We start from the raw sequence: 27,621 nt of genomic DNA, 5'->3' as shown, positions 1-27,621 counted from the left end.
TGTGGTAGAAGCTGTCCTTCAGTCTGTTTGTCTTAGCGGCCGGGGTCCTGTACCTCCTGTTCGAGGGCAGCTTGACAAAGTGTTCGTGCCCAGGGTGGGTCGGGTCCTTGGAGATCTTGGAGGCCCTCCTGAGACAGCGTGTTTTGTACAGCTCCTCCAGAGAGGGGAGGGGGGCGCCGGTGATCCTCTGTGCTGTTCTCACGACTCTCTGTAGATCGCTTCTCTCCACTGCCGTGCAGCTGTGGTACCAGTTGGAGATGCCGAAGGTGAGGATACTCTCCACTGCGCCGTGGTAGAAGGCCACCAGCATCTCCTGCTTGCTGTGTTGTTTCTTGAGGCATCTCAGGGTGTATAGCCGCTGTTGTGCCCTCTTGATGGTGCCTTTAGTGTTGTCCTTCCAGGCCAGGTCATCCCGCATGTTGTGTCCCAGGAATCGGAGGTTTGAGACTATCTCCACGCTCTCTCCGTCGATGAGCAGGGGCAGGATCTCGGACTTTTTCCTCCTGAAGTCTACGATGAATTCCTGGGTCTTTGACTTGTTTAGCAGCAGGTTGTTAACCTTGCACAGCTTGCTCAATTGCTCTACCTCATCCCTGTACGCCGTGGACGGGTACGAGCAGTATGTCCACTGAGAAGATGTCTATGTTCTTAGTCCAGCGGCGGACAGCCGAGTAACCGGCACTGCGCAGCTTGGAAAAGAAGAAGGTGTTGAAGATGTGAACCGTGGGCAGGTTAGGCTCTTTACTGCGCTCCACCAACAGATTCATGTAGCAGTTTATGACCTGGAGGAGAGGGCAAAGACAATGACTGAAAATTAGAAAACAATAAACATCTCTACGTTATTACTTATTTTTCCCCCTTCTTTCCAGTTCTGTACGGCAGTCTGTCACTATATGTGGTGCATGATGATAACAACTCGCCGCATCGTTGAGCCAGTTGAGAGTCGGCTGAGAGTCTGGAGGTCTTTGCGTGTGATGGTGAGTCTGAAGCCTTCACTTAGCACCTCATCTTGACTGCCCCTCCTCAGAGATCGATCCCGATCATAGACTGTAGGCAGCCCGAATCCAGCAGCGCCTCGTACGTACCCCGCTTACCCGGATGCGGTACACCTCGCTCGGGTCCGTGGGAGGGGTGACCTCGTCGGCGGTGGGGACAGCCCGGCCGACCTCCATAGCCGGGCACTCCCGGCGGAAGTGGCCAGGCTGGCCTGCACCGCCAGCACCCCTCCTCTGCCGCCTGTGGGGCTCTCTGTGGGGTGAAGGCCGCGCCCCCCTGCGTTGCCTCCGGCCACCCGCCCCGGGGAGCGGCCTGGCGGCGGGGAGCTGGGCCCGGGACCGTGGCGGGTCCAATGTTTTTCAACGGTGGGGGCACATGGTCAGGTTTAGACCATTGGAGGGGCACTAATAGGGCACACCCTCTCGTTTTTGCCACTCAAAAGGGCATTTTCGCCATTCAGCGCCAGTGCCCTATACTTTCTTTTATTTATTTTTTGTTTCTTTTTACTATTACTACTCGATCTTTTCAGTTTGTAAAGCGTCTTTGAGTGTCTAGAAAAGCGCTATATAACTCTAATGTATTATTATTATTATTATTATTATTATCTGTGTGAATCTTTTTTGTGATCAAATGTTTCTTTATTTTCTTATAAAAGACATAATAACAAAACAAGACAACAAGTGTCTAAATCTTAAAGGAATTTGAAAGTGCAATAGAGGTCCCGTTTACAGTCCACCATCCTAGCTGGGCTTACTTATGGGTAAGAAAGTGATTGCGAAACGCAATTGTAAAACATTTATGAATAAACGTCTTGCTTCATTCACAGGCTTCATTCCATCCCTCTCCTTTTATAGAGGGACGCTACATCATTCGTGGGGGACAACATGTTTACTGTACACTTGTTTCAACTTGTCACTGTCCACCACCTGGTCATAAAACAAGTGCTGAAGAGCAATGAACACTTCCAGACCTTTAGCCTCACTCTGGTGCCAGAGTACCTCCTCCTCCCTGTCCCTGTCTGGGTGGTTCTCTCCATCACTACCCAGCCGTCACTGCATCTTCCCCTCCCTGTTCCTGCCCTGGTGGTTCTCTATCACTCTACCCAGCAGGCATTGCATCTGACTGTGACCAATTAAATTACCCAATTACCTAATGTGTGTTTTCAGTTGAACATTGACTAATTCACTAATTAAGTATATGTGTCCTCTCTTCCACTAGCCAAAGCCTGAAAATGCCATTACCATCGCTGTGTCAGCACGTGTCCTCTTCAACATGGACGTAGAGGCTCAGATCTACGAGAATGAAGGCATGGAGGAGTACCTTAAGTACCAGATGGAGCATGAGACAGAGCCCTTCAGGCCGGAATCGAACCGGGAACCCTGCGGTTACCCCAACTAAGCACCCCATCTAAATCACTTTCTGTGTGTGTGTCTGTTCCAGGTTCCTGTTTGAACACCTCTCTGTGGACAACTGCCTGGGCATGTACTCCCTGGCCCGCTCCCACCACGACCAGCTGCTCCTCCGGGCCTCCCTGCGCCTGGTGGCCCAACACTTCCCCCGCGTGGCCCGGCAGAAGGACTTCCTCCTGCTGGACCCGGGCACCCTGGGAAGCCTGCTGGGGTCCGACCGCCTGGGCGTGGGCTCGGAGGCGGAGGTCTACGACGCCGCGCGCCGCTGGGCCGAACACCGGCCTCTAGAGCGCTACGCCCACATGCCGGCCCTCCTCCACCACCTCCGCCCGGGCCTGCTGTTCTCGGAGGAGAGCCGGCGTCTCTCCCAGGAGCTGGGCCCCGCGGGGGCGGTGGGCGGGGAGGGTCTCGGGGGTCCGCTGAGGCCCAGGGAGGGGATGTTGGAGAAGAAGATCGTCTGCGTGGACCTGAAGCCCAGAGAAGACGAGTCTCTGACGGAGAGGGACTTCACGGTGGATTGCTTCAACCCGCGCACGGGGAAGTGGGAGAAGCTGGCGGCCCTGGGGTCCCTGCGGTGCCCGGGGTGCACGGCGGTCGGGGGGCGCCTCTTCGTGGCCGGCGGGATCCTCCGGGGGGGGTCGGTGTCGTCGCTGGTGCACGAGTACGACGCCGTGCTGGACCGCTGGCTCGAGCGGCCGTCCATGGCTCAGCCCCGGGCCATGCTGGGGCTGCTGGGGTGCGGGGAGTCCCTCTACGCCCTGGGCGGCTGCAACCGGGCGGCGCTGCTGGACACGTGCGAGACCCTGGACCTGGCCTCGCTGCGCTGGAGCCCCGGACCGCGCTTGCCCTTACCGCTGCGCTCCTTCGCCTGCGCCGCCCTGCGCGGACGCCTCTACCTGCTCGGCGGGACAACGCTGGAGCAGAACCGCGCCGTGGTGCACGCGGGCGTGCTGGTCTACCACACGGCCACCGAGTCCTGGAGCCGCGTGGGGCTGGACTCGGGCGCCACGTGCCTGGCGGGCGGCGTGGCGGTGCGGGGAGGGGTCTGCGCGATCGGGGGCTACATGAGGGACGCCACTAATTTCATAGACGGGAACTACACGCACCAGGTGCCGTTGGACGCCACCGGGCGGGTGCTGTTCTTCCGGGAGGGGCGGGGCTCCGTGGCGGAGCGGGAGGTGATGGGGGCGGTGGTGGCGGAGAGGGGGGGAGGCGGGGGCGGGGGAGGCAGCGACCGCGCCCCCAGTCCCGTGGTGTTCCCGGGGCTCCCCCGGCGGATCGCGGCCGCGGGGGTGGCCCGGTGGAAGCGGAGGATCTACGTTCTGGGTGGGGACAGCGTGTACTGCTGGAAGCCCGGCTGGACGAGCTGGATGCAGAGGCGGGAGAAACTGCCGGGCGGCATGGGGGGGGTCAGCCAGTTTGGATGTACCACTCTTAAGTTCCCCAAAAAGCACATCCTGTCACGACTGAGACTGGCCCGGGAGGACTATAAACCTGAGGACAATGAGGATGAGGACGCGTAGCCTCGCCTGCTGCGGAACGAACTGAACGACCCGTTAGGATTTGTTTCAAGTTATATCGTTTATCGTTTATCCCGTTATTAAGACAAGAGTTAATTACTGTCAACCATTTTTTGTTTGATGTTAAAATGTGATGTTTAAATGGCTGAAGTTAATAAATAAATACATTAAAAAAACTGAGCGGATTGTTTTATTTCAGTTTCTGTGTTAGTAGTGTCATCATCAGAGACTCAAATGTACACCACTGAAAAAGTGAGTTTTTCATAATAGCGTTAGCCTCATAGCATAATTGCCCTAAGTCATGCTTCACTTGTGGTCAGCCGAGCCATCTTTGTATTTACCATAGTGTCAAAAATGCCTATGTCAAAGAGATGACGTAGGCAGATAGTGATTTTAAGTAGTTTTAAGTAGTAGTTGTCCATTAGATTTGATTGACACATATCCTCAGTCTCCTAAAGAATCAGAATAATTTTTATTGCCGGGTATATTTGCACATACAGGAAATAGACTTGGTGAGGTTGGTGCATAACGTTTTAATGTAACAAATGATCCACTGCTCCAACCAGCCTGTGTTGTAAGTCATATACAGGGAACTGATACAACTGTGTTGTAGGTGTTTAGTGTTGATTTCATCCATGCAACTAGGTTGGTGTTTATTGTTTATTGACTCTATAGAACTGTGTTGGTGTTTAGTTTGTATTCCATATATACAACTGTTTACTTTTTATTGACTGAAATTGTTAATCCCTGTGCAATGTGACTACCAGGGTCCACAAAAGTGATGCTACTTAACCCTCCTTCTCTCACTCATAGATTGACAAAACCAAAGATGAGATGACAAGGACGTGAAAATGTACATTTGTGAAATATTTGTTCTTGAAGAAGTTCCTGAAGCATATAATGTGCATTGCACTTTAACTTTTTAAATGTTTAATGTGTTTAACATTGGGATATTTGAATGTTCCTGACGAAACATGTAACCTACACGTTTTTCGTTTGACATTTTTTTAGTTCTGTGATATTTGAATGAATTTAAGAATATTTTTTACTTGACCACTTGAAAAGATTGTAATAAAAACGTTGTTCCGTTTTCTTTAGTCTGAACTGTATTGTGTACCGTACATTTTAAATAGACTTTTAACTACCTGCGGTTTTCTCATCATTTGGGGCGACCATCTGTCATGTGGGGTAACCAACTATTGGCAATTACTGTACTAAATTCAAAATAGAATATCCATCAGTTTTGGCTCAAATATTAATCAATTGTATACTATGCTTAAGTGGATATTATCTGTACACATTTTAAATCAGTTTTATGGGTTTTAGAACAAAAATGGGTATTGTAACTGCATTACGAGGGAGACACTGCCATTATAGAATAAACTTGTGAAGTCATGGTTTACAAAAAATGAAAGGGCACACAAGCCTGTCTTTCTTAAACAGTTTATTTAATTACTGATACTTGTTAAAATATTAGCATTGTTAAGGAAATATATTAATTTTTAGATAAATTACGGTCGCCCCAAATGACTTTTTTTAAGGGCGTGTCCTATTAATTCAACTTTAAAAACACTAAAATCTCTTAATTTGGGTTTTTTGCATAAATGCATGTGTACACTACATTCCAAATGTTTGAATAATGGCCAAATATATTGTTATTGTTAGTATTTTAGAATTGGCCCATTCAAAAGTCTTATCCGTCAATGACCCAGGCCTAGACTAGGCTGTGTAGGCCAAAGTTGATCAGAAAACGATAAAGAATCGAACCGATAAAGCAGAATTGGTCTCAATAATTGGCCACGTGAAATTATAAGACAAGAGGCCTCGATACGATAATCGCCGTAGGAGGCGATTCGACTGTAGGCATGTGAAGTTCGAATTTCTTCAAACTTGCAGTGGTAGCAACGGTATGTGTGGTTTAGTAAATATAGTGTGTGTGTGTGTGTGTGGACCTCCTGTGAGAGGTGTGTGTGCCATATCTCAGTATGTAGGCTATGCAGTGTAAGTGAGTGTGAGTAAGTGTGTGAGTTTATTCTGTTATTTATGCTATTATATCTAATGTGTTGAGAAGCAATGGAAATTAATCAAGAAATTGATAGAGTAGGCTAACTTACATTATCATTGTTCTATATGCAACAGAACAGATCACCCAGCATTGCTAATGAAAATAATCAACGAATGTGAGTCTAATACCAATACTTGCTCAATAGGTCTTAAAATCTATTAAAAGTGGTCTTATAAAGGTCTTAAATGTAACTTGTTGAAACCTGCAGGAACCCGCATAATTATTTTGAGAACAGGTTGCTTACATTAATTATGAGGGTGTTAAGGTCAGGGCCATCGCTACTTACACGCGCATCATTGTTAGACCACTGTTAATGATAGAGCTAACCATCTACGGGCAAAAAAAAAGTGTCACCTTTTTGGACCATCGCCAGTTTGCACCCCTGTACCTTGCAGACCTATTAAAACAGAATATACATCATGTGATAACCTACTTTCTTCCACTTCCACAGTGAAATGCAGCAAAATATTCTCTTTGGTTCCAGGGTTAGAAAAAGCAGCCAATGTTTAATCCTTTGTCTTACCTACATATAGACTGTCATCATGAACATGCCAGTGTAGGCCCTAGATATATAGAAATGTTTTTTAGAAAATTAAATAGGCCTACCTTACTTTATCAACTTATATTGTACAAATGGATACCTCATTCCTCTATACCTTGACTAATTGAACACAGTCAATCATAATCGTCTGAATAATAGCAAGACAGTCAGATGGAGCATTCGGTAAACAACCAACAGCAAGGTAATGCATCAGTTGAGTTAAAGAAAACCAACTCTTACCTTTGAGGACACCAACATGAGCCCTGCTTACCCGTACCTCCGCCGTTCTATTCGTGGTGATTTTAGAGGCAATAGATAGCATATTGCTATGAATAGTTCGAAGCTAGGTGCTTGCACGTTAGGTGCGAGAGCTCGGTTAACCCATTAGCGGGAACATTATTTGTTTCACAAAATAGGCTGCTTTAGATGAGCATGAACATCAGAGACATACATTACGAATGTTCATTTAAAATACTCTATACTGAGCACTGGTGTAAGAACATGAACCAGAGAACAGCAGTAAATGCAATAACCCACAGTCGTCGCTGATGATGTTACATTTTCGATTAGGATACGGGATTAAAGGCACCGGCGACGGGCTAAGAGAGAGAGAGGAGTGATTTCCTGAAATCCAAATGTCCCGTGAAATTCGGACCAATCACAAAACTGTTTCGCCGCGCACCTGTTGAGAGATTCAGTCTCGATTGCAGTGCGAACACAAACGACGAGGTTAATTGCAACATTGTAACATATTGTAATTTACTATACCGTAAATCGTAACGAAATGTAGGTCTGAAAGCGGCCTAAATCTAGCTTCAATCTTTTTTATTATTATTATTATTTTAATTGTTTTGTTCTCCGGTCATAATAACTAATAATCGTTGCGCAGCATTAGTGGCGGAGGAAATTGATTTGTGGCGGCTCGCCACGAATAAATGCATAAAGAGGAAACACTGGCTTTACAGTAATTCCCCAAATGACCAGAAAAAGTAGCTAGATTTGTCGCTGGTCGCTTTTGACTAATTAAGTCACCAGATATAGCGACAAAGTCGCCAAATTGGCAACACTGAGTTTGTCACAGCCCCTTTATTGAACAAGTCATCACAGATGACGGTGGTCTTATTCCTGACTTGTGAATCAGTCGATACAGCCGCCATACTGAACAGACCAGACCTGACCAGCATCGATAGGTCGACACTTTTTCCGGCACAATTGTGTTGAATGTGTCAATGCGTCGAAAGCTTTGTTTCCCCCCCATCACAATATTCACCCCCCACATGGTTTGAACAACAACTAATCATTGTAATGAGAGGGGGTTGCCAGAGCATGGCATGGGTCCTGATTAACACTATCCCCCCCTGTAAGAGTCTGTAGGCACAGAGGGAGGTCGACACAGGGGGACGGCTAATGAGACTTGTTTATTTCGTCCTGCACAGCTCAGCCACGCCACTGACGGGCTGAGCGTGTCTTTTCAAACAATAACAATAATAACGCAACAGAGAATATGCACAGCGTGCGGCCGTCTCGGCCGTCACGCCCACCGGCTTCCCCCTTTCGGGACTCTCTTTGCTGGCGTGCTCTCTCTCTCTCTCCAACTCTCTCGGCAGGTTTTCCCAGCCTCCTTCACTACTCCCGGGGGAACAAACACACAGGTTAAATAGACCAGTAGGATAACGAGTCTGATCACTGACACCTGTCCCCGTAATCAGACCGTCATCCATCCCCCACCAACAGGCTGGCTCCCTCTGCAGGCCAGAACGCACCATGCTCCCCACACCCCCCAATGCCTTCCTCTATTTCTACCCAAGTTTTTTTTCTGTCCACTCTCTGGGAAGGGGGAGGAAAATGAATATGAAAGGGACAATAAAGGAAAGAGTTGGAAAAAACAAAAGAATCAATAATGGTAGTTTAGGAAGTAAAGAAACCAAGGAAATAAAATAAAAACACATAATACATCCAATCACAAGCAGTGTTGCCAACTTGGCGACTTTGTCGCTAGATCTGGCGACTTTCCATACACCCGTGGCGACTTAACTAGTCAAAAGCAACCAGCGACACATCTAGCTACTTTTTCTGGTCATTTGGAGAATTACTGTAAAGTATCTAACATATCCCATCACAATGATTTTTGTACAGTTCAGTATAATATTTGTAGATAGGCCTATGTTTTTCTTTCAATAATATTCACTCAGTCTTTTAGTTTCACTCAATAATCCCTCAAACGGTTCACTGGCAACGCTGATCACAAGACAAATTGAGGAAGGGGCGAGGGGTCTATTCTAATTAGGATAGAAATCCACAAGCTCATGAGGGAAAAATAGTTGGTAGCAGTCTGACATGGAGCAGTAGCAGCAATGTACTTAAGGCCTGTATAAAATAGGGTGGGCCAGCTTTTTAAAATTATTTTCTTTATGTTTCAGTTCATATCCATGGTCCTACTTTTGTTTGCATCCATCAAACACGTTTCCAATGCGATGTATATCAGAGGACACCCCGCACACATTGATGATACACACAGCTGATACACACAGACACACAATAATACCATAATGGTATATTTACAGTACATGGACAGTGGATTGAAGCATTGGCACAACCCTCACTCATTGGAAATGTCTGTTTTCTATAGATGGATATACAATTTATTTTTCAGCAACCCAATATTCAATTCGAATTATGTTATGAATTGATATGGATCAATTTATACCTCTTATTAAATTATAAATACTCTGGTTGTTATGTTTGCCTTTTGGTTGACAGCAAAAGAGGAGGATAGAGAAGGAGAGAAGGAGAGAGAAGAGAGCAGGATGGTGTCGGCACACCAAAGAGAGAGAGCAAGAACCAGGTGAGAAAGTGGACAGGTAGTCAAGACCACATATGCCACAGTCCATGCCACCCCCTCCCCAAGGCAGCAAACTTAGGGGAAACACTGAGAGCAGATAGCTGAACTGTTCAGTGTCAAGCCTGGAGAAATGTAGATGGAGGTTAAAGCTCCAGAATAATGTCCAGCTACAATCGCAACAACATTCACAACATTTCTGGAGCCTGGTAGACCCAGAAAACTATAAGAATATTCACCAAGCAGCCCTGAAAGTATTTGTTTTATTTGGCTCTACATACCTTTGAGAATCAGATTTTTCTGATATGAATGTAATGAAATACTACTACTACTTCTGAACAAGACTGACAGATGAGCATTTAAATTACTCTATAAGAGTGAACCTAAGTGGATACACTCCAGAATACACAACTCTTGTAGACTCCATGCAGTGACATTCATCTCAAGTGTAGGAATGAGTGAATGCATTATTACACACATGCACACATTTTTTTGAAAGAGACAAAAGAAGAAAAAAATACTAATGTTTTCTGACTGAAAAAACTAGAAAAGGTGAATGCACTCATTACACACATGTGGACCATACAATTATAAGCTTTTGATATGTAAATGGAGGTGATGTGATACATTGATATATGGATACAGAATATGCTGCTACTACTATAGTCTATAGTAAGCTTACACATTGTAAAAGGCTTTTTTTCTTCCCTGAATATTAATGTTGACTAATATTCTGTGTTATATCATTTAAAAAGCATGTCACTGACTGAATGCCAAATAATGGATTTTATTTAACTGGGCAGTTAGAATATCATTATCATTAGTTTACCAGAGAGCAGAAAAGCCATGTGAATGTGAATAAAAATGCTGTTTATGAGTGTTAAACAAACTCAGACAACATCAGACAATACAAACAGACAGTTTTATGATGCTAATATTTATAAATGTTTTATTAGACTTTGTTAACACAGTTCCAAAGTTCAGAGCACTGCACTCTGGGACCGCTCAGAGATGGGTGCTCTGACTGAAAAGACGGTTTGCCCGAGCGAACTGACCGTTCGTGCATTTACGAATGTACCTGTAATAACACTGCTGACAGCTGATCAATCGCAAGCAGACAGAGTAGTGGTTTCCTATAGCAACAAAAGACGTTGACAGCTGTTCGGAGTGCTTATGTGTTCGTTTCCAGGGCATTACATGAGGAGCAACATATCACAAAAAAGCGATCGTATATTTTAGTTTGTAAACGTTAAGACGAACACATCGCAATGCTAACCTCAGAATGGCACTAGGGATAACATCCACAACAACACTTAACAGTAATACATTTATGTAATATACTGTAATGAACCTGCGAGGGGAAGGGACATTCGTAGCTGATTTCTCCAGGTTAGATTATTGGTAAGCGACAGAGAACTTTCCGGACTGGTTTATTACAATACGATCGCTTTTTTGAGATTGTTCGAGGTTGTTCCTGCTGTGATGTTCTGGTATGGTGGTATGGTATTAGCACTCATTTTAACTAAATTAAATAAGCTGTATTGAAAGGAAGCGAACGCATAAGCGCAGAGGGTAGTGTGTATACGCGGGGAGGGAGTATTTGGCACGACAGGCTTACGTCACCGGCGGGGACATGGACTCAGTATCAAAACTAACATAAGAAATATTATCTCTCGCTTATAGCCAACAATTACAATGAGCCTACAAACTGAAACACAGGTCACTCAAGCATAGCCTACAAGGAAAACACTCATAGAAATTAAACAAGACCGTAAATTAAACAACACCTTATCGCTGTTAGATGAGCAACACAAATTAAATAGCCTATTCCTCATAAATCTTCGCCAACTGGCTAAATCCAAAGACAATCAACTATTTACAGTTATATAGCCTATTCCACTCCTATCCGTGTTCATTTGCGGGTGCTATGCAAGAAAAGGATGGCAAGGGTTGAAACATGACATTACAGATGGGATGAACCGGGGTTCTTTCTATCGTAGACTAGCATAGTATTGCAATTTCTGCACTGTACATGAACTGTCAAGATTCTTCTACAATGCAGCTTACCCAGACACATTGGAAACTAATAGAATAATATGAATGAATGAATGAATGAATGGACTTTATTGTCATTGCTACAGTACAGGTACCAAACAACGAAATTTAGGAGGGGTGGCTCCCCTGGTGTTAGGAAAGGGAAAAAAAAAACTTTTAAAAAAAAATCACAAGAAGGGAAGGAGCTGGTTTACATAAATAAAGGCTATGTACACTATCCACTGTACTATACTGTACAGATAGACGACTAGGGTTGTCATATTGCACAATAGTATTATTTCACATTTATTTAAAGTGTCACAGTTTGCAGGCTTGAAATGTACATGTTTGTGCCTCAGCACTACACCTGATTTTTTCAGTCCAGCAGCTGCCATCAATCCGTCCAGACTGTCCAGGGCCCAGAACCTAGGTCTTTGCTGTGTTCAGGGCCTGGACGGCCCTGGGGTAGAAGCTGTTCTTCAGTCTGTTTGTCCTTGCGGCCATGGTCCTGAACCGCCTTTTCGAGGGCAGCCGGGTGAAGTGTTCGTACCCAGGGTGGGTTGGGTCCCTGGAGATCTTGGAGGCCTTCCATTGTATTTTACATATGTTCAACCATTCTTCCTCAGTTAGGACTATGTTTGCTTCCTTCTCCCACTTATCCCTAACATATAAGGTGGAGTGATTCTTGGTGGACTGTATACTCTTCTGTATAATTCTTGACACCAGTTTCTTGTGGGTGTTGCCCTTATACGCATCAATAAAAATGTTGACGAGACTCATTTCAGAAACCTCATTATTCTTTATATTCTTATAGTATAGTATAGTAAGTAATGCCTCAGTTGTAAATACCTGTAGAAATCTTGTTTCTCTAGGTTGTGATTATCAATAAGATATTGAAAGGCCTGTATTGGATGAAATTAGGTAGGGATGTCCCGATCCCATTTTTTCACTACCGATACCTGGGCTTCAGGTATCTGCGATACCGATATCAATCCGATATTTGTATTTATTGTTTTACTCCTGAATAATAACAAATACTTCCCCAGTATAGTCCACAACATTTGGCTATTAAAGACTGCCAGCCTTTATTCAAGCAACAAAAACAGTACTCACTGAGTCTGTTACTCACTACTCAGTGACCAACTGGTTTCAAGTTGTGACGGCTATGAGTAGCCTGGTTGTCTGTGTCTGTGTATTTGTGTGTATGTCTTTTTAACAGCCATAAGTCCAGTCCAGGGGATCCACCCCCCCCGTGATAATTACCAATCAACTCCAGCAGTGGTCAATCAACTCCAGCCAATCATCACCAGCCCATAATCAACCCCAACCAATCATCAGATGCCACACCCTACAAAAGACCTTGAGAAAGAACCAGCAGGAGCTGTGTGATCCATTCACACAGTTCCCACCATTTTGTTATGCCATGCTGGTGGTTTAAATTGTTAGTAGTGATATTTGTTTAGTGAATTATTTGATACCTGTGTTAGTGATCTTGTTAAAGTGATACCATGTTTGAAACCTTTTTATTGTTATTGTTTATTTAACCATCCACGGGATGAGTTTATTGTTTATTTGAGAAGGAGGCATTTGTTAGTTCTAATTCTGTGTTTATCTGACCCATAGTGACTTTAATTTACCCTTATGTAATAAATACCCATATTACATAACACCTGTAATCTTTTGTTACTTCTTATTCTCCCTAGTGAATGTAGAAACGTAACAAGTGGGGGCTCGTCTAACAAATACTTCCCCAGTATAGTCCACAACATTTGGCTATTAAAGACTGCCAGCCTTTATTCAAGCAACAAAAACAGTACTCACTGAGTCTGTTACTCACTACTCAGTGACCAACTGGTTTCAAGTTAAAACAATTTAAACAGCAGCATTCAGCATTGTAGAAAAACAATTAGTTACTGTCTGATTTCTAGTTGTAGTGCCTTCAGTTCTCGTATCTCACTATGGGGAACGCCCCCTGCGTGACCTCATCAGAAACTGAATTACACTGCGCCAGCCCATTGGCTGGCCCAGGCGACGCTTGTGTCACGAGGGACGGGACCCTCCGCCTATATAACACGTACACACGGCATATGTCGTCCTTTGCCCCCTTCTCACTGGAGCTGTGCGGGTTGCTAGAGCTAAACAGTCCACAGATACGAGCGACCACAACACACACACACACACACACACACACTGTATGGAAAGATTGAGCGGCAGTGACGGCCGCGCGCTGCACTTAGTATTTATTCTTGATTATTTTGAACGTCTCGCTCAGCCCGTCAGTGACGGTGCAGTGTGTGTGTGTTAGCCCGTCAGTGACGGTGCAGTGTGTGTGTGTTAGCCCGTCAGTGACGGTGCAGTGTGTGTGTTAGCCCGTCAGTGACGGTGCAGTGTGTGTGTGTTAGCCGTGCTGTACGTTAACAAACACGTTTGTACAGCTGTTCCTTTGTGTCGACCTCCCTCTGTGCCTAGAGACTCTTACACTAACGTTACCACCAGGTGCTAGCTACGGTAGCTAACGTTACCACCAGGTGCTAGCTAGCTACGGTAGCTAACGTTACCACCAGGTGCTAGCTAACTAAGGTAGCTAATGTTACCACCAGGTGTTAGCCAGCTACGGTAGCTAATGTTACCACCAGGTGCTAGCTAGCCACGGTAGCTAACGTTACCACCAGGTGCTAGCTAGCTAAGGTAGCTAATGTTACCACCAGGTGCTAGCTAGCTACGGTAGCTAACGTTACCACCAGGTGCTAGCTACGGTAGCTAACGTTACCACCAGGTGCTAGCTAGCTAAGGTAGCTAACGTTACCACCAGGTGCTAGCTAGCTACGGTAGCTAACGTTACCACCAGGTGCTAGCTAACTAAGGTAGCTAACGTTACCACCAGGTGCTAGCTAGCTACGGAAGCTAACGTTACCACCAGGTGCTAGCCAGCTACGGTAGCTAACGTTACCACCAGGTGCTAGCTAGCTAAGGTAGCTAACGTTACCGATGCATCATCAGACAGAAATGAGCAACTGCGACTGCGCTGGCAGAAGGGTGAAAGAGGAGAAACGCTTTGAAATGGATACCATTTCCACCGACATAAGAAATATTGCCTCTCACGTAGGCTATTATGAAGGAGTGCACACAAATGATGAATGATTGTACAGTTGTCTATAGGCAAGAAGGGGCTGAAACCATTGTCATTGGTCATTGTCAATTGGTCATTGGACCATTGTCATTGTCATTTTTTTTTTTTACAAAGCAAGCTGGATTTATTTTCATTTGTACCACAATTCCATTGCAATTCAAAATACAAAATTGATAACACAAAAGACAATTTCTCTAGGAGAGAAGCAAGGCCAGCAAAAATCAACTTTTTGTAAAAATAAAATCCCTCCGTACTAAGTGGCAGACAGACATACATTTGGCCTTAAAATTAAAAAACGTCCATTGATATTCAAAATCATTAACACTTACCAAAGCCATGATATGATTATCTCCTAGTAACATTCTGTCATTGTATTCATTTCAGAAAAGCAGACGTAACTCACAAAACATTATTAACCCAGTACAATATCACCTACAAACCAGATAGTTGAGAAAATAAACACAGAACAAATTTGAAAAGGAAAAGTCAAACTAGAACATTCTTAATCAATGGCATTCAACAACAGTGCTTTAGTGTCCCATAAAATAAGGAATGAATGGCAACTAAATATGATGTCATGTAAACAAAAATAATGCTGACTTGTGCATTTCAAGTCACCTGTAAAACTAAAGAATATTCTCAGAGATGTCAGTATGAGAAAAATGAGTTTAGACAACAGAAGGCGATGCAGAGATTATGAGTATAATGGACTTCATATCTTTCTTTTGGCAATGTAATTCTTCCTTCTTCTAGCACTGTGACTGCCAATGGCCACTTGTTCTAGCATAGATTAGTTTTTCTTAAGATGACTGACGTACAGATGATTCACTTAATTAGACAAATGTACGCTTTGGATGAAGGCGTCTGCTAAAATGTCAAATGTAAATGAAAATCAATTCCTACTAAGCATAAATGGCACCTTACTGTATATAGTCATTGTCTTCCTCGTTCTCCTCCTCCTAAAAGTCATCAATATAGTGAACAAAGTCATTGTCACTGTGTTACGTCTTCTGCCTGGACTAACAGTAATAAGGATGCATGAACAAGGAGCTACAGTTTTCACTTCTTTACTGTCAACGTCAAGTTCAACAACCACATGTACATATCAATGCGCACCCACAGTATAGCAACAACATAAAATAGTCCCATGCCTATTGCATACATAACACACTGTCACTGTCAAGCACCACAGTGTCACTGTCACTGTCCAGCACCACAATTGGACATGAGGAATTGCTCCCCTGGCTCTGCTCCTCTTCATCCTCACTGTCCAATACTAGTATGTGTTCTGGCACATCATCATCATCGTCCGATAATACGATCAGTGGAGGAGGAGCGTATAACACAAACTCCCTCCCTAATGAGGCCATAACTGTATTCAAATAGAAGTCATTATCACTATTAGGCTACCGAGTATCAATCTCAATGGCATTCAATTGTCAGGATTCATCTGTGATATACAATTGCCTACTAATTACATGCCATTGAATATGTTTGCAATCTGCCATCCCGTAGCCTATTTATCATCATATTTTTCAATATACCTCCCAGTGTTGGCTCATCCTGTCTGAGGATGGGAAACAAGCAAGTCTCAGCAACACAAACCAGGATGTTCCTGACCATCCAAAGAGGTTTTGCGAGACCACTGATGTCTTGGCAAAGGAGAGATTCGCATCAGGAAGATTCTACTTTGAGGTGCAGGTCAAGGGGAAAACCGAATGGATTGTAGGAGTGGTCACAGAGTCCGGTAGCAGGAATGATAATTGTGCACTGTCACCTCAGAAAGGATACTGGACTATGTGGCTGGAAGCAAATAAATATGAAGCTCTCACAAAACATAGTCCCCCTCTCCTTGAAACGGAAGCCAGAGAAGCTGGGAGTGTTTGTAGATTATGAAAAGTGTCTGGTGTCCTTTTATGATGTGGAAGCTAGGTGTCATATCTACTCTTTCACTCGCTGCTTCTATATTATCATATAGTCATCAGTGTTTCCCCTAGGTTTGCTGCCTTGGGAGGGTGGCATGGATCCTCCACCAAGTCATTGTCTTCCTCGTTCTCCTCCTCCTCCTCAAAGTCATCAATATAGTGAACAAAGTCATTGTCACTGTCAAGCACCACAGTGTCACTGTCACTGTCCAGCACCACAATTGGACATGAGGAATTGCTCCCCTGGCTCTGCTCCTCTTCATCCTCACTGTCCAATACTAGTATGTGTTCTGGCACATCATCATCATCATCGTCCGATAATACGATCAGTGGAGGAGGAGCGTAGAACACAAACTCCCTCCCTACTTCATTCCCTCTGGTTGATCACTCTCAGGGGTGATCTGTCTCTGAAGCCAGGAGACGATACATGAGTGTCTCTCAGACGATGGTGGGACACATAGGAAGAAGGATGACCTAAGAGAATAATGACATATTATCATATAGTCATCAGTGTTTCCCCTAGGTTTGCTGCCTTGGGAGGGTGGCATGGATCCTCCACCAAGTCATTGTCTTCCTCGTTCTCCTCCTCCTCCTCAAAGTCATCAATATAGTGAACAAAGTCATTGTCTTCCTCGTTCTCCTCCTCCTCCTCCTCCTCAAAGTCATCAATATAGTGAACAAAGTCATTGTCATTGCCAAACCCTGACGCGCCACCGTGGGGGCGGAGCTACTGCCCTGGGTCTGGCGGTTAAGGAAGGCCGTGACCTGTGACTGACTGCTGACGGTACCGTGGGGCCGTGTCTGAGCCGCGCGCGCTTGACCGGTCAGAGTCTGGGGGCGGGCCGGTCGGCTACGCCTCTCTTTCCTGATTGGCTTGTTGGTGCCCAGCCTGTCCAATAATCAAATCAAATCAAATCAAATTGTATTTGTATAGCGGAAGGCCCGTGGCATCTGCACTTGCGAGCACGTCCTGAACCGATTCTACTTCCTCTGGGTCAGGCTGTCGGGAAGGAAGAGAGAGAGAGAGAGAGAGAAAGGCTGAGGGGGTGTGTCCCAATTGTCTATTCTTCCCCCATCCCTCTCACCTCGCGTCCTTCTCAAAACACGTCAATGGGAGTCTCTGCAGGTGGGGCCTGTGTTCCGACTGCAGGTGACATGGGAGCCTGCCCAGGGGTCGGGTCTGGGGCCGGCTCCGGAGCTTGTTGCTGCGGCGGGGAGCCCCTGTCTTGTGTAGGTGTGTGTAGGGGTATCAGATGCTGTCGGTTGCGTCTCACCACCCCCTGGGGCAGGCCCACCAGGTAGGACCTCGGAGTAGAGTGGTTTCGGAGCACAGTTCCCGACGTCTTAGCATCCGTGACCCATACCTGCTCTCCCGAAGACAGGACACAGAGGGGTCTTGCACGGTGTCGCCGGTTGTAGTTTACCGCATCCGACCTCCCTTTCACCTCCTCTTTCTGCGCGAACGCGTCGCTGTCCGGCAGTGTAGGGACCAGTCGAGAGGGCAGCACTGGCACCGTGGTGCGCAGACGTCGGCCCATGAGGAGCTGGGCCGGGCTGTACCCACTCTGAAGGGGTGTGGCTCGGTAGGCGAGTAGAGCCAGGTAGGGGTCGCTCGCTTTTTTCAGGAGGTTTTTCATAGTCTGGACTGCCCTTTCTGCTTCACCATTACTCTGTGGAAACCTTGGGCTGCTGGTGATGTGTCTGAACCCGTACGCAGCAGCAAAGGAGGTGAAGGCTTGACCAGAAAACTGAGGCCCATTATCTGACATCAGGACCTCCGGGATGCCATGGCGGGCAAACATGGACTTCAGATGTACAATAATGTCAGTGGACCTGGTGTGAGACAATTGGGCAATCTCAACATACCTGGAGAAGTAATCGACGACGAGTAGGTATGTGTCTTTTCCCAGGACGAACAGGTCGGCCCCCAACTTCTGCCATGGTCTTTCAGGGCACTCTGACGGCATGAGAGGTTCTCTGGGATTCTGTCGCTCCTGAATGCATGCCCTGCAATTGAGCACCATTTCATTTACCTGTTGGCTGAGTCCAGGCCACCACACAGACTGGCGGGCACGCTCCTTGCACTTCACAACACCTTGGTGTCCTTCGTGTAGTCTGGCCAGCACGTCGTTCCTCATTACTGAAGGTATCACCAGTCGTGTGCCTTTCAGCAGTAGACCGTCTTCCACTGTGAGCGTAGCTTGCTCCCGCCAGTAGCTCTTCAGCACAGGTTCCTGGCTTGCGTGGTCAGGCCATCCCTCTGTGCACAGCATCATAACACGTGAGCAGACACTGTCAGCATTTAGCTCCTTCCTCAGGTTTTCCATATATGAGGCACCAACGGGTAGATTGTCCATTACACAGTCCACATATATATTGGTGCTCTCCATTAGCTCCTCTTCTGATGTAGACCTGGATCTTGTCACTGGGGAGCGCGACAGCGTGTCTGCTGTCCAGAGTGATTTTCCTGGCACGTGCACGATAGAATATGAGTAGCGCATCAACCGCATCCTGAAACGCTGGATTCTTGGCGGCAGAAGATCCAGGGCTTGGCCTCCCAGTAAGCTGAGAAGGGGTTTATGGTCGGTCTCCAGGCAGAAGTGTTTTCCTATGAGGAAATCCTGGAACCGTTCGCAGGCCCATGTGAGGCCCAGGGCCTCCTTCTCGATCTGTGCGTATCGTTGTTCTGTGGGAGTGAGGGACCGAGACGCGTAAGCCACAGGCTTCCATTCAACCCCCCACCTCTGGAGCAGAACACCTCCCAAGCCGAACGAGGATGCGTCGGCTGACACTTTGGTGTCTCTCTTTTGATCATAGACCGCCAGCACTGGAGGAGAGGACAGGGCTTCCTTCAGTGTTCTGAATGCTGTCACCTGGGCCACGTCCCAGGCCCAGCTGTTTCTTTTCGAGAGAAGGTCACGGAGCGGCTTGTCCTTTTCTGCTAACTGGGGAATGAATTTTCCCAGTTGATTGACCATTCCAAGAAAGCTTCGCAGCTCGCTGACGTTTGCGGGCTCCTTCATCTCCATGATGGCCTCCGTCTTCCTCGGATCTGGGCGGACCCCTGTAGCCGTGACGATCTGGCCCAGGAAGACCACCTCACTCTTTGAGAGTTCACATTTGTCCATATTCAGGGTGATGTGGGCCCTTTCCACCCTTTGCAGTACTGCGTGGAGTCGAGTATCGTGCTCTTCCTGATCCCGCCCCCACACCAGCAGGTCATCGATGTGGCATATCACACCTTCCAGCCCCTCGGTTACCTCCGCCATCATGCACTGAAAATGTTCAGGTGCTGAGGCAATTCCGAAAGGAAGGCGGTTGAAATGAAACCTTCCGAATGGGGTGATGAACGTAGTGTACTTGGCTGATTCTGCTGCAAGTGGAACCTGCCAAAACCCCATGTTTGCGTCCAGTTTACTGAAAACCTTTGCTCCGGCAAGCATCCCGAGGCTCTGCTCTATCGACGGCAGAATGTACTTCTCCCTGCATACAAACTCGTTCAAGCCGGTCAGATCCACACATAGACGCACTGATTTACCGTCCTTTTTGGGGACGACCACCATGGCGGCGCACCAGTCGGTTGGCTCTTCCACGCGGCTGATGACACCCAGGTTCTCCATGCGCTGGAGCTCATCTCTGACTTTCCCCATCATAGGCAGCGGAATCCTCCTGGGGGTTTTCAAGGAAAATGGCACAGCACCCGGTTTGAGTTTTATGGTGTATGCTTGTTGTACCTCACCCAGGCCACTGCACAGCTTGGGGTAGGTCGTCTTGAGGGTCTCCATGTCTATGCTGTTGACACGGAGGAGTAAGCCCAGGGCTACGATGGCTGGCCTCCCAAGCAAAGGCGTGCTCAGGTTATTCACCACATAGACCTTCTCCGTGGTCTGCTTGCCTCCTCTCCCCAGCTGCAGCTTGGTGAACCCTGCCACGTCCAGCGGCATTCGTCCTGGACCAAACAAAGGTTTCTCTGCTTTGTGGAGAATGGGTGGCTGTGTGTTAGAAAACATGTTAGCAAAAACAGCCTGTGACACAACAGTGACATCGGCTCCAGTATCGAGCTTGATGGTGACCTGTTTTCCCATCACTTCTATTTCTACAATCCATGGATCAGCCTCTGACGTCACAGAACCAAGGAACCAGCCCTCCACCTCTTCTTCAATACCATGCACAGCTTTACCTGCAAGGCACACACGCTTGTAGTGACCCATTTTTCCACAGGAGTGACACTTCACCTCGTTGGCAGGACACTCCAGCTTGGGGTGTGGCGCGCCACCACATTTGTAGCACTGGGAGCTGCTCTGGCTGGCTATACATGTTAGGTTTGGGCTTTTCCTTTGGCCTCCCTTTAAACACTCTGTCTACAGAGCTGACGTCCATCTGCACTGCACTACTGCTGCTGTCACTCCTCAGTGTGCTTTGCTGCTTTTTGATCTCCTCTGATTGTCTTGCCATGTTGATAGCTTTTTCTAAGTCCAAGTCTTTTTCCATTTGCATGCGTTCTGAGAGCCGCAAGTCTGCCAGCCCTACCACTAACCTATCCCTGATCAGTTCATCATGCAATTGTCCATAATTGCAGTGCTCTGCCAATGCATACAAGGCAGTGACAAATGCATCCACGGTCTCATTTGCTTCCTGTTTGCGCATGTTAAATCGCGCACGTTCGTACACAATGTTCTTTTTCACTACAAAGAAGGATTGAAAGCCATCCCTCACTTTACTGTACAGATGCAGGTCTCCCTCGCTGAGTTTCAAACCCCTCAAAACATCGTCGGCCTCATCTCCCATACAATAAATCAAAGTGTTCACCTGATTATCATCAGAGCTGGCGGCTAGATTGCTTGCCTGTCGGAACCTCTCAAATCTCCGTATCCACTTTGTCCACTCGAGCGGCTTAGAAAAATCAAAAGGCTCCGGCGGCTGAATGTTGAACGTCGCATTTGTAGTAGCCATTCTGCTAGCTTCCTCTTCCTCTTGCGGCACGTTGTCGTTAGCCAGCTGCTCGCCTTCTTGTCCGCTAGCCAGCTCGCCGTCACTGTTAGCCAGCTCGCCGTCACTGTTAGCCAGCTCGCCTTCAGCATGTAACGTGGAATCGCTCATACAGCCTGTCGATTAGGCACATCTCTGTACTGATTTAGTTCAACAGCACTTCTGACACCATGTCGTGTTTCGTAAGTAAACGCGTGAGACAACTGTTAACTATATACCACGTACTTTATTAACCATCCAGTTCCACCATTCATTCCACTCTGCCCGCTTTCCCACTGCGCATGCTCTCCCCTGTATCCCCAACTCATTCCCATTGGTCTACAGCAGGGGTCGGCAATTAGGTTTGGCCTCGGGCCAAATTTTTTTGGAGCCACTAGATGGCGGGCCCGAACTTTTTTTTTTTTTTTTTTTTTTTTTTTTCCTAACACCAGGGGAGCCACCCCTCCTAAATTTCGTTGTTGGGTACCTGTACTGTAGCAATGACAATAAAGACCATTCATTCATTCCATTAATTCATTCATAAGTAATTGATTGTTAAAAAATGTGACACATTCTAATGCTTTGACTTTTCTTTCGAAAAATGTACACATCGCTAGTCAACTAACACAGCTTGTTTTGTGAGCCTGCTAACAATGTAAAGTAGTGTTGTAGTTAACTAGGTAACAATGTAAAGTAGTGTTGTAGTTAACTAGGTAACAATGTAAAGTAGTGTTCTAGTTAACTAGGTAACAATGTAAAGTAGTGTTGTAGTTAACTAGGTAACAATGTAAAGTAGTGTTGTAGTTAACTAGGTAACAATGTAAAGTAGTGTTGTAGTTAACTAGGTAACAATGTAAAGTAGTGTTGTAGTTAACTAGGTAGCAGTCCAATCCATTACGTTGCAGTATTTTGGCTTGACTAGCAAGTTTGTGTTGTGATTCTCAACAACGTTGAAACGTAGTTTCACCCTTTTCCATAGTTTTGAATAATAAATGTGTGGACTGACGATGTAGCGCAGCCTAGCTTATTCTAATAATTATTTAACATACTTTCATTCTGAATGATTCCCCCCTCCTCCCAGACAAGGTCACATTATTATTGGATTGGTTGTTTGCCTGCCGGGTGAAGTTAGCTAAACATTTAACCTGCTAACTAGCAAGAGAAACATCATGTCACTCTCCAAAGGTGTAAAGAGGAAAGTTGACGGTGAAAACAGGGCATTTAAAGAGGAATGGACAGCGAACTATAATGTTCATCCTACCTGGTTTCATCAACGCAAAGCCGTTGTGAGACTCACATCTTCCGTGCTCACAATGTTCCCTTTCTTTACATGCGAGTCGTCCTTTTCCTCAATGAATGTGATAAAGACGCACGAGAGGAATCGATTGATGCAAAAAAAAACTTGAGAACTGCCTGCGGATTAAAGTGACGTCCATATAACCAGATATCAAGCAAATACTGACCGATGGGAGATGCCACTTTTCACATTAAGTGAGTACCAAGCCTGTCGTTATTGTATTTAATAACCTAATTGTATTTTGTATATTTTGAATGAATGGCTCATTGTAATTATTATCCCTAATAGCGTGTTTGCTCTGTCTTTTCAGGAGCATAGGCCTATGCACCACCACCCCTCGCATAAGCGGATTACTTTTCTTTCTTTTCTTTTTTTCACCGATTTTGTTGTCAATGTTTTTCAGAATATTAAACTGAATTTGCTTTGTTACTGTTCATATGTGTGTTGCAGTCACATATACGTAAACATTACGTTTGAATTATTTACTGAGCTGGTGTTATTTTTTTCAAACCACACACGGCTATTTCAGCACTACACGTTGTCCACCTACTTATGATTCACTATGAGGGGTTCAGCGTCAGTGCGCTTCGGTGCACCCCGCTGCCTGATTATCTGTCCCTGTGTCATTCACTCTCAACATGGATAAAAGTACAATAAGCATTATTCAGGTGGAGGTAGATTCTCTATTCGGACATTATAGGCGCTATATGTGGGACTGTCGGTCGGATATTGTAAAAAAAAAAAAAAAAAAAGTGGATTCTCCAAATATTCTGCTGGGCCAAATATTATTGGTGATGGGCCAGCAATGGCCCGCGGGCCGCCTATTGCCGACCCCTGGTCTACAGCATAAGCGTCACACCATATATTAACATAACACCACAGCTCCCTTGTCTGAAAAAGAACGGGGGAAAATATGCATAATGCTGTCAGGAGACCACGAGACCAGTGTGTGTGTGTGTGTGTGTGTGTGTGTGTGTGTGTGCATGGCTCTGTGTTGCTTGTGCAGTCATCCCTTACTCACCTGGATGTTCCTGGATGTGGATCGATCTGACACCTTCCAGACAGGAGAGGGTCTGAAACCCTGGCTAGCGTTGGAATCACTCCGGCCTGAAAACGTCACAACAAAGACTCTAGAATCAGACGAAATACTCTAGAATCAGACTAAACAAATACTCTAGAATCAGACTAAACAAAGACTCTAGAATCAGACTAAAGACTCTAGAATCAGACTAAAACACAACAAAGACTCTAGAATCTTAAACTTACATTCTAAAACTAATCAGATATGAGATAATTAGATGTTAGTCAGTCACTGTGAGAAAATAACAACATTGTACAACAGTGCATACCTTTTCACTCCAGGAACACGTTTTTTAGGTTAGTTTAGTTTAGTTTATTTAGACATGAAACGGTGCAAGGAGGGAACGATAAAAGAAACCACAAACAGAATCATATCCATGGGGCAAAATGGTGGGATAGCACAACATTTTTTACAAAAACTGAAAAAAGACACTTAAGAAAACATCAAGAAAAGAAAAACAGAAATAAGAGCAAAAATCATGGAAAGGAAAAAAGTTTCTATTTCTTTCCTGTGTAAATTGATAATAAAACAGGGCCCTAGGCCTAGCTTATAGTAAATATGCTATATAGAATAGTATACTATCCATTATGCTTCCTGTGATATCCAAGCCTGGTTCATTTACATCTCTGCTAATCAAACAGACTCACCAGGGGCTCTCCCTCTCATGTCTGTGACGGCGTGATCCAGCACATGCTTGGTCTTCCGGTAAAGTATGTCCCCCAGGCTTTCCGTAGGGGAGGAGGACAGCGAGGGGGCTCCTGATAGCCTGCAGAGCCCTCGCACTGCGAACACAGGAGGAGGATTAAACCATGACACAAACCAGGAGGTTCATATAGGACATCATATAGGACATCTCCATCTTGACGCATCGGCATTTATCACTGTACAAAAGGACAGGTAGCATGCAGACATGGTTAGAATATTGTATCATGAGCTATGATACTGTGTATAATAACTGTGTCACTGTTGATGAGACTGATTAAATGACACAAGCCAGGAGTCAGGAATCCATCTTTATAATCCCTGAGGTCATTATGTACGTTTTAAATACAGACCTTATAAAAGGCGATATCATCAATGTGATGCATGATAGTGTATACCTCCATTTGTAATATTTTATAATATTTTATAATATTTTGTAATATTTATTACCCCCCAGCACTGCGTCTCCTGAGACACCTGCTTTTCCCCTATACTATGCCTCCTAAGACTTCTACTGCCCCCCTTGTACTGTCTCCCCAGTGTAAAAAAAAAAGAGAAAAAGACGACTGCCAATGGCCCCTGGCCTGAGCTGGATTACTCTTCCTGCTACGACTGGTGGATTGATGATTCACTTGCTTAGTCAAATGTAGCGATTGTAAGACGCTTTGGAATAAGGCGTCTGCTAAATGCCCAAAATGCAAATGTAATGTAAATGTAATAAAGGAGTAGACTAATTCCTGAATGATCTCACTTCTGTCCCTGTCCCTGAGGAAAGCTGCCTCGTATCCGTCTCTCAGTGGCATAGATGGAGGCTGGAGGCAGAGAGAGATAGAAGAACATCATTGCTCATTGTTACTGTATAACACACTCCAAAATGACTCAGTTACAAAAACAGTTAGCATAACCCTACCTTCACCAACAAGAAACAACATTGTTGTCATTGAAACAAACCACGAATGTTGTGGACATTGTGGAAGCTAACAGTTGATGCTTCGAGGCTTAGCTATACAATTCTCAAATTCCACAACGGGATGAGGGAATATTGTGTAAAGACCAAAAAAGTCTGTTGTATTTAGAGATACTGAATGTGTGTTTGGCCTTGATTCAGACTTGGAGCTTCGGTCGGTCGGTGACTCACCAGTCTCTGGGCCTTGTCCTTCCGTCTGTCAGCCGGCGTCTGTGGTACACTCATCCCTGATGAAAGACACACTCACGCTTTGACAAACGTCATGCAAACCATGCAGATGTTGTAAACGGACTGACTTATATTTACATTTACATTTTTTTCATTTAGCAGACGCCTTATTCCAAAGTGACTTACAATCGATACATTTGACTAAGCAAGTGAATCATCAATCCACCAGTCGTAGCAGGAAGAGCTAACCGACTGACTTATGCTATTAGCGCCTTATTCCAAAGCGCTTTACAACGATGGCAGCAAGCTACCATGCAAGGCGCCGGCCCGCTCATTGGGAGCAATTTGGGGTTCAGTGTCTTGCCCAAGGACACCTCGACTATGTGGCCAGCCGGGGTTCGAACCGCCGATCTGCCGACCTTGCGATCATTAGATCTCTACCTCCTGAGACACAGCCACCCCCTTGTTGTCAAAGTCACGAGACAGTCCTTTCTTCACACGTTGCTGTTTCATCAACAGAGGCCACTTCTGGACATGATCTCTATGTGGTACCTAATGATATCATGTTAACTCTAATGAAACATCATATTAATCACCGTCCTGTCAGGGTTTGTGGAGTGTGTCAAACCAGTTGTCATAAGCGTATGTTCTGTCCTGTAAGGTCTAGTATTTCCTGAAACAACTGTTCACCTTCTGTGTTTTCAGGCCTCCCCTCTCCATCCTCATCATCGTAATCTTCCTCATAGGTCACAGTACTGAAACAGTGAGCTTGGTTGGTTACAATGCTAACCATGCTAACGAACGTGATAACACACAAATCAATAGGAGGTCATGTCTGGAGAATTAACTCGGCTATTGCTGAAGGGCCAATATTCATTGCAATGGTCACAGCCACCTTGAATATACTCATAAGTGTATTTCTCTTGTATTTTGTGGCTTAAATATGACTGTATTAGTATTTTAGTTCAGGGAGAGGGGCGGTTAACCGGGAGTTTGTTTGTTTTGTATACTGAGAATATGTATTATTATTTGATTTAAATGTTTCTCTCTTTCTTTCTGTGTTACTGATATGATGTGGAAAATGTCTAATTCTTGTCTATGTTGAACCGTAATCAATACAATTTTGTTTAAAAATAAATAAATAAATAAAATAAATGAGGTGATGTCACTCACCTGCACCTGAGGTGGTGAGGAGAGCTCCTGTTGGGGATGAGAGTCACCCTGCCGTTCACTCTTTCATCATCGGGACAAAACACCTCCTCTACGACCCTCCTGACCTCCACGCTCCGCCTGCCCTATAGGTGCCGGACAGTGGCAAGGCAGGTTTATTTGTTTTGCACATTTCATACAACAGGGGCAATTCAAAGTGCTTTACATACATTATTTAAAAATACAGCAAGAGGAGAATAGTAAGAAAATAAAAAATTACAATGAATAAAAGCAAATATAAGAAGTAAATAGATAAAACGTGTAATAAGCCAATAGTTCATGGATAAAAGACATTGATAGAAGTGTTTCTGTTTAATCATAACTTCTGCAAAACATAAACGTTTTTAGCTTTAGATTTAAATATTTTAAGGGTTTGGGCCTGTTTAATTTCTTCAGGGAGTTTGTTCCAGGAGCATGCAGCACTGCAGCGTGACTGAAAGTGGCAGGTTATGTCTAGGGAGTTTGACCTGCTGACTTGACCAGGAAAAGCCTTTTTATACAGTCTGTCAGTGGGGCTTAACATGTTTCCCCAGCGGTCGGCACTACTACAATCCATCTGAGGTCAAGCGGCTGGGCAGAATGACTGGCTCCGATTGTTTCCTATCGACAAGCAAGTTTCTGAAACATAAACAGACTTAGGCCCTCCAGTAGGTTGAAGTTGAACACATCTCAGGTACACACCACTGCTGATCCAGACAGGCGCTGCATCTCTTGTGGATGGCTGAAAGATGACTGGGCACTGTCAGGACTTTCCTCAATTTCCCCTGGAA

General features: G+C 45.4%; 1 protein-coding gene across 1 annotated transcript; it reads left to right on the top strand.

Annotated features, from left to right (window-relative positions):
- Nucleotides 1-2,428: 2,428 nt before the first annotated feature.
- On the top strand, nucleotides 2,429-3,928 carry LOC308172389 (kelch-like protein 33; the record flags this gene model as incomplete). Its single annotated transcript, XM_080547301.1, has 1 exon — nucleotides 2,429-3,928. A coding segment is annotated over one exon (1,500 nt), but the record flags the coding sequence as incomplete, so codon positions are not given.
- Between the last annotated feature and the right edge of the window lie 23,693 nt (nucleotides 3,929-27,621).

The sequence above is a fragment of the Nansenia antarctica genome (genome assembly GCF_963989245.1).
Source record: "Nansenia antarctica genome assembly, chromosome: 17".
Taxonomy (NCBI): domain Eukaryota; kingdom Metazoa; phylum Chordata; class Actinopteri; order Argentiniformes; family Microstomatidae; genus Nansenia; species Nansenia antarctica.
Note: the sequence above shows the minus strand (reverse complement) of the source record. Positions and strands in the feature narration are given on the sequence as shown.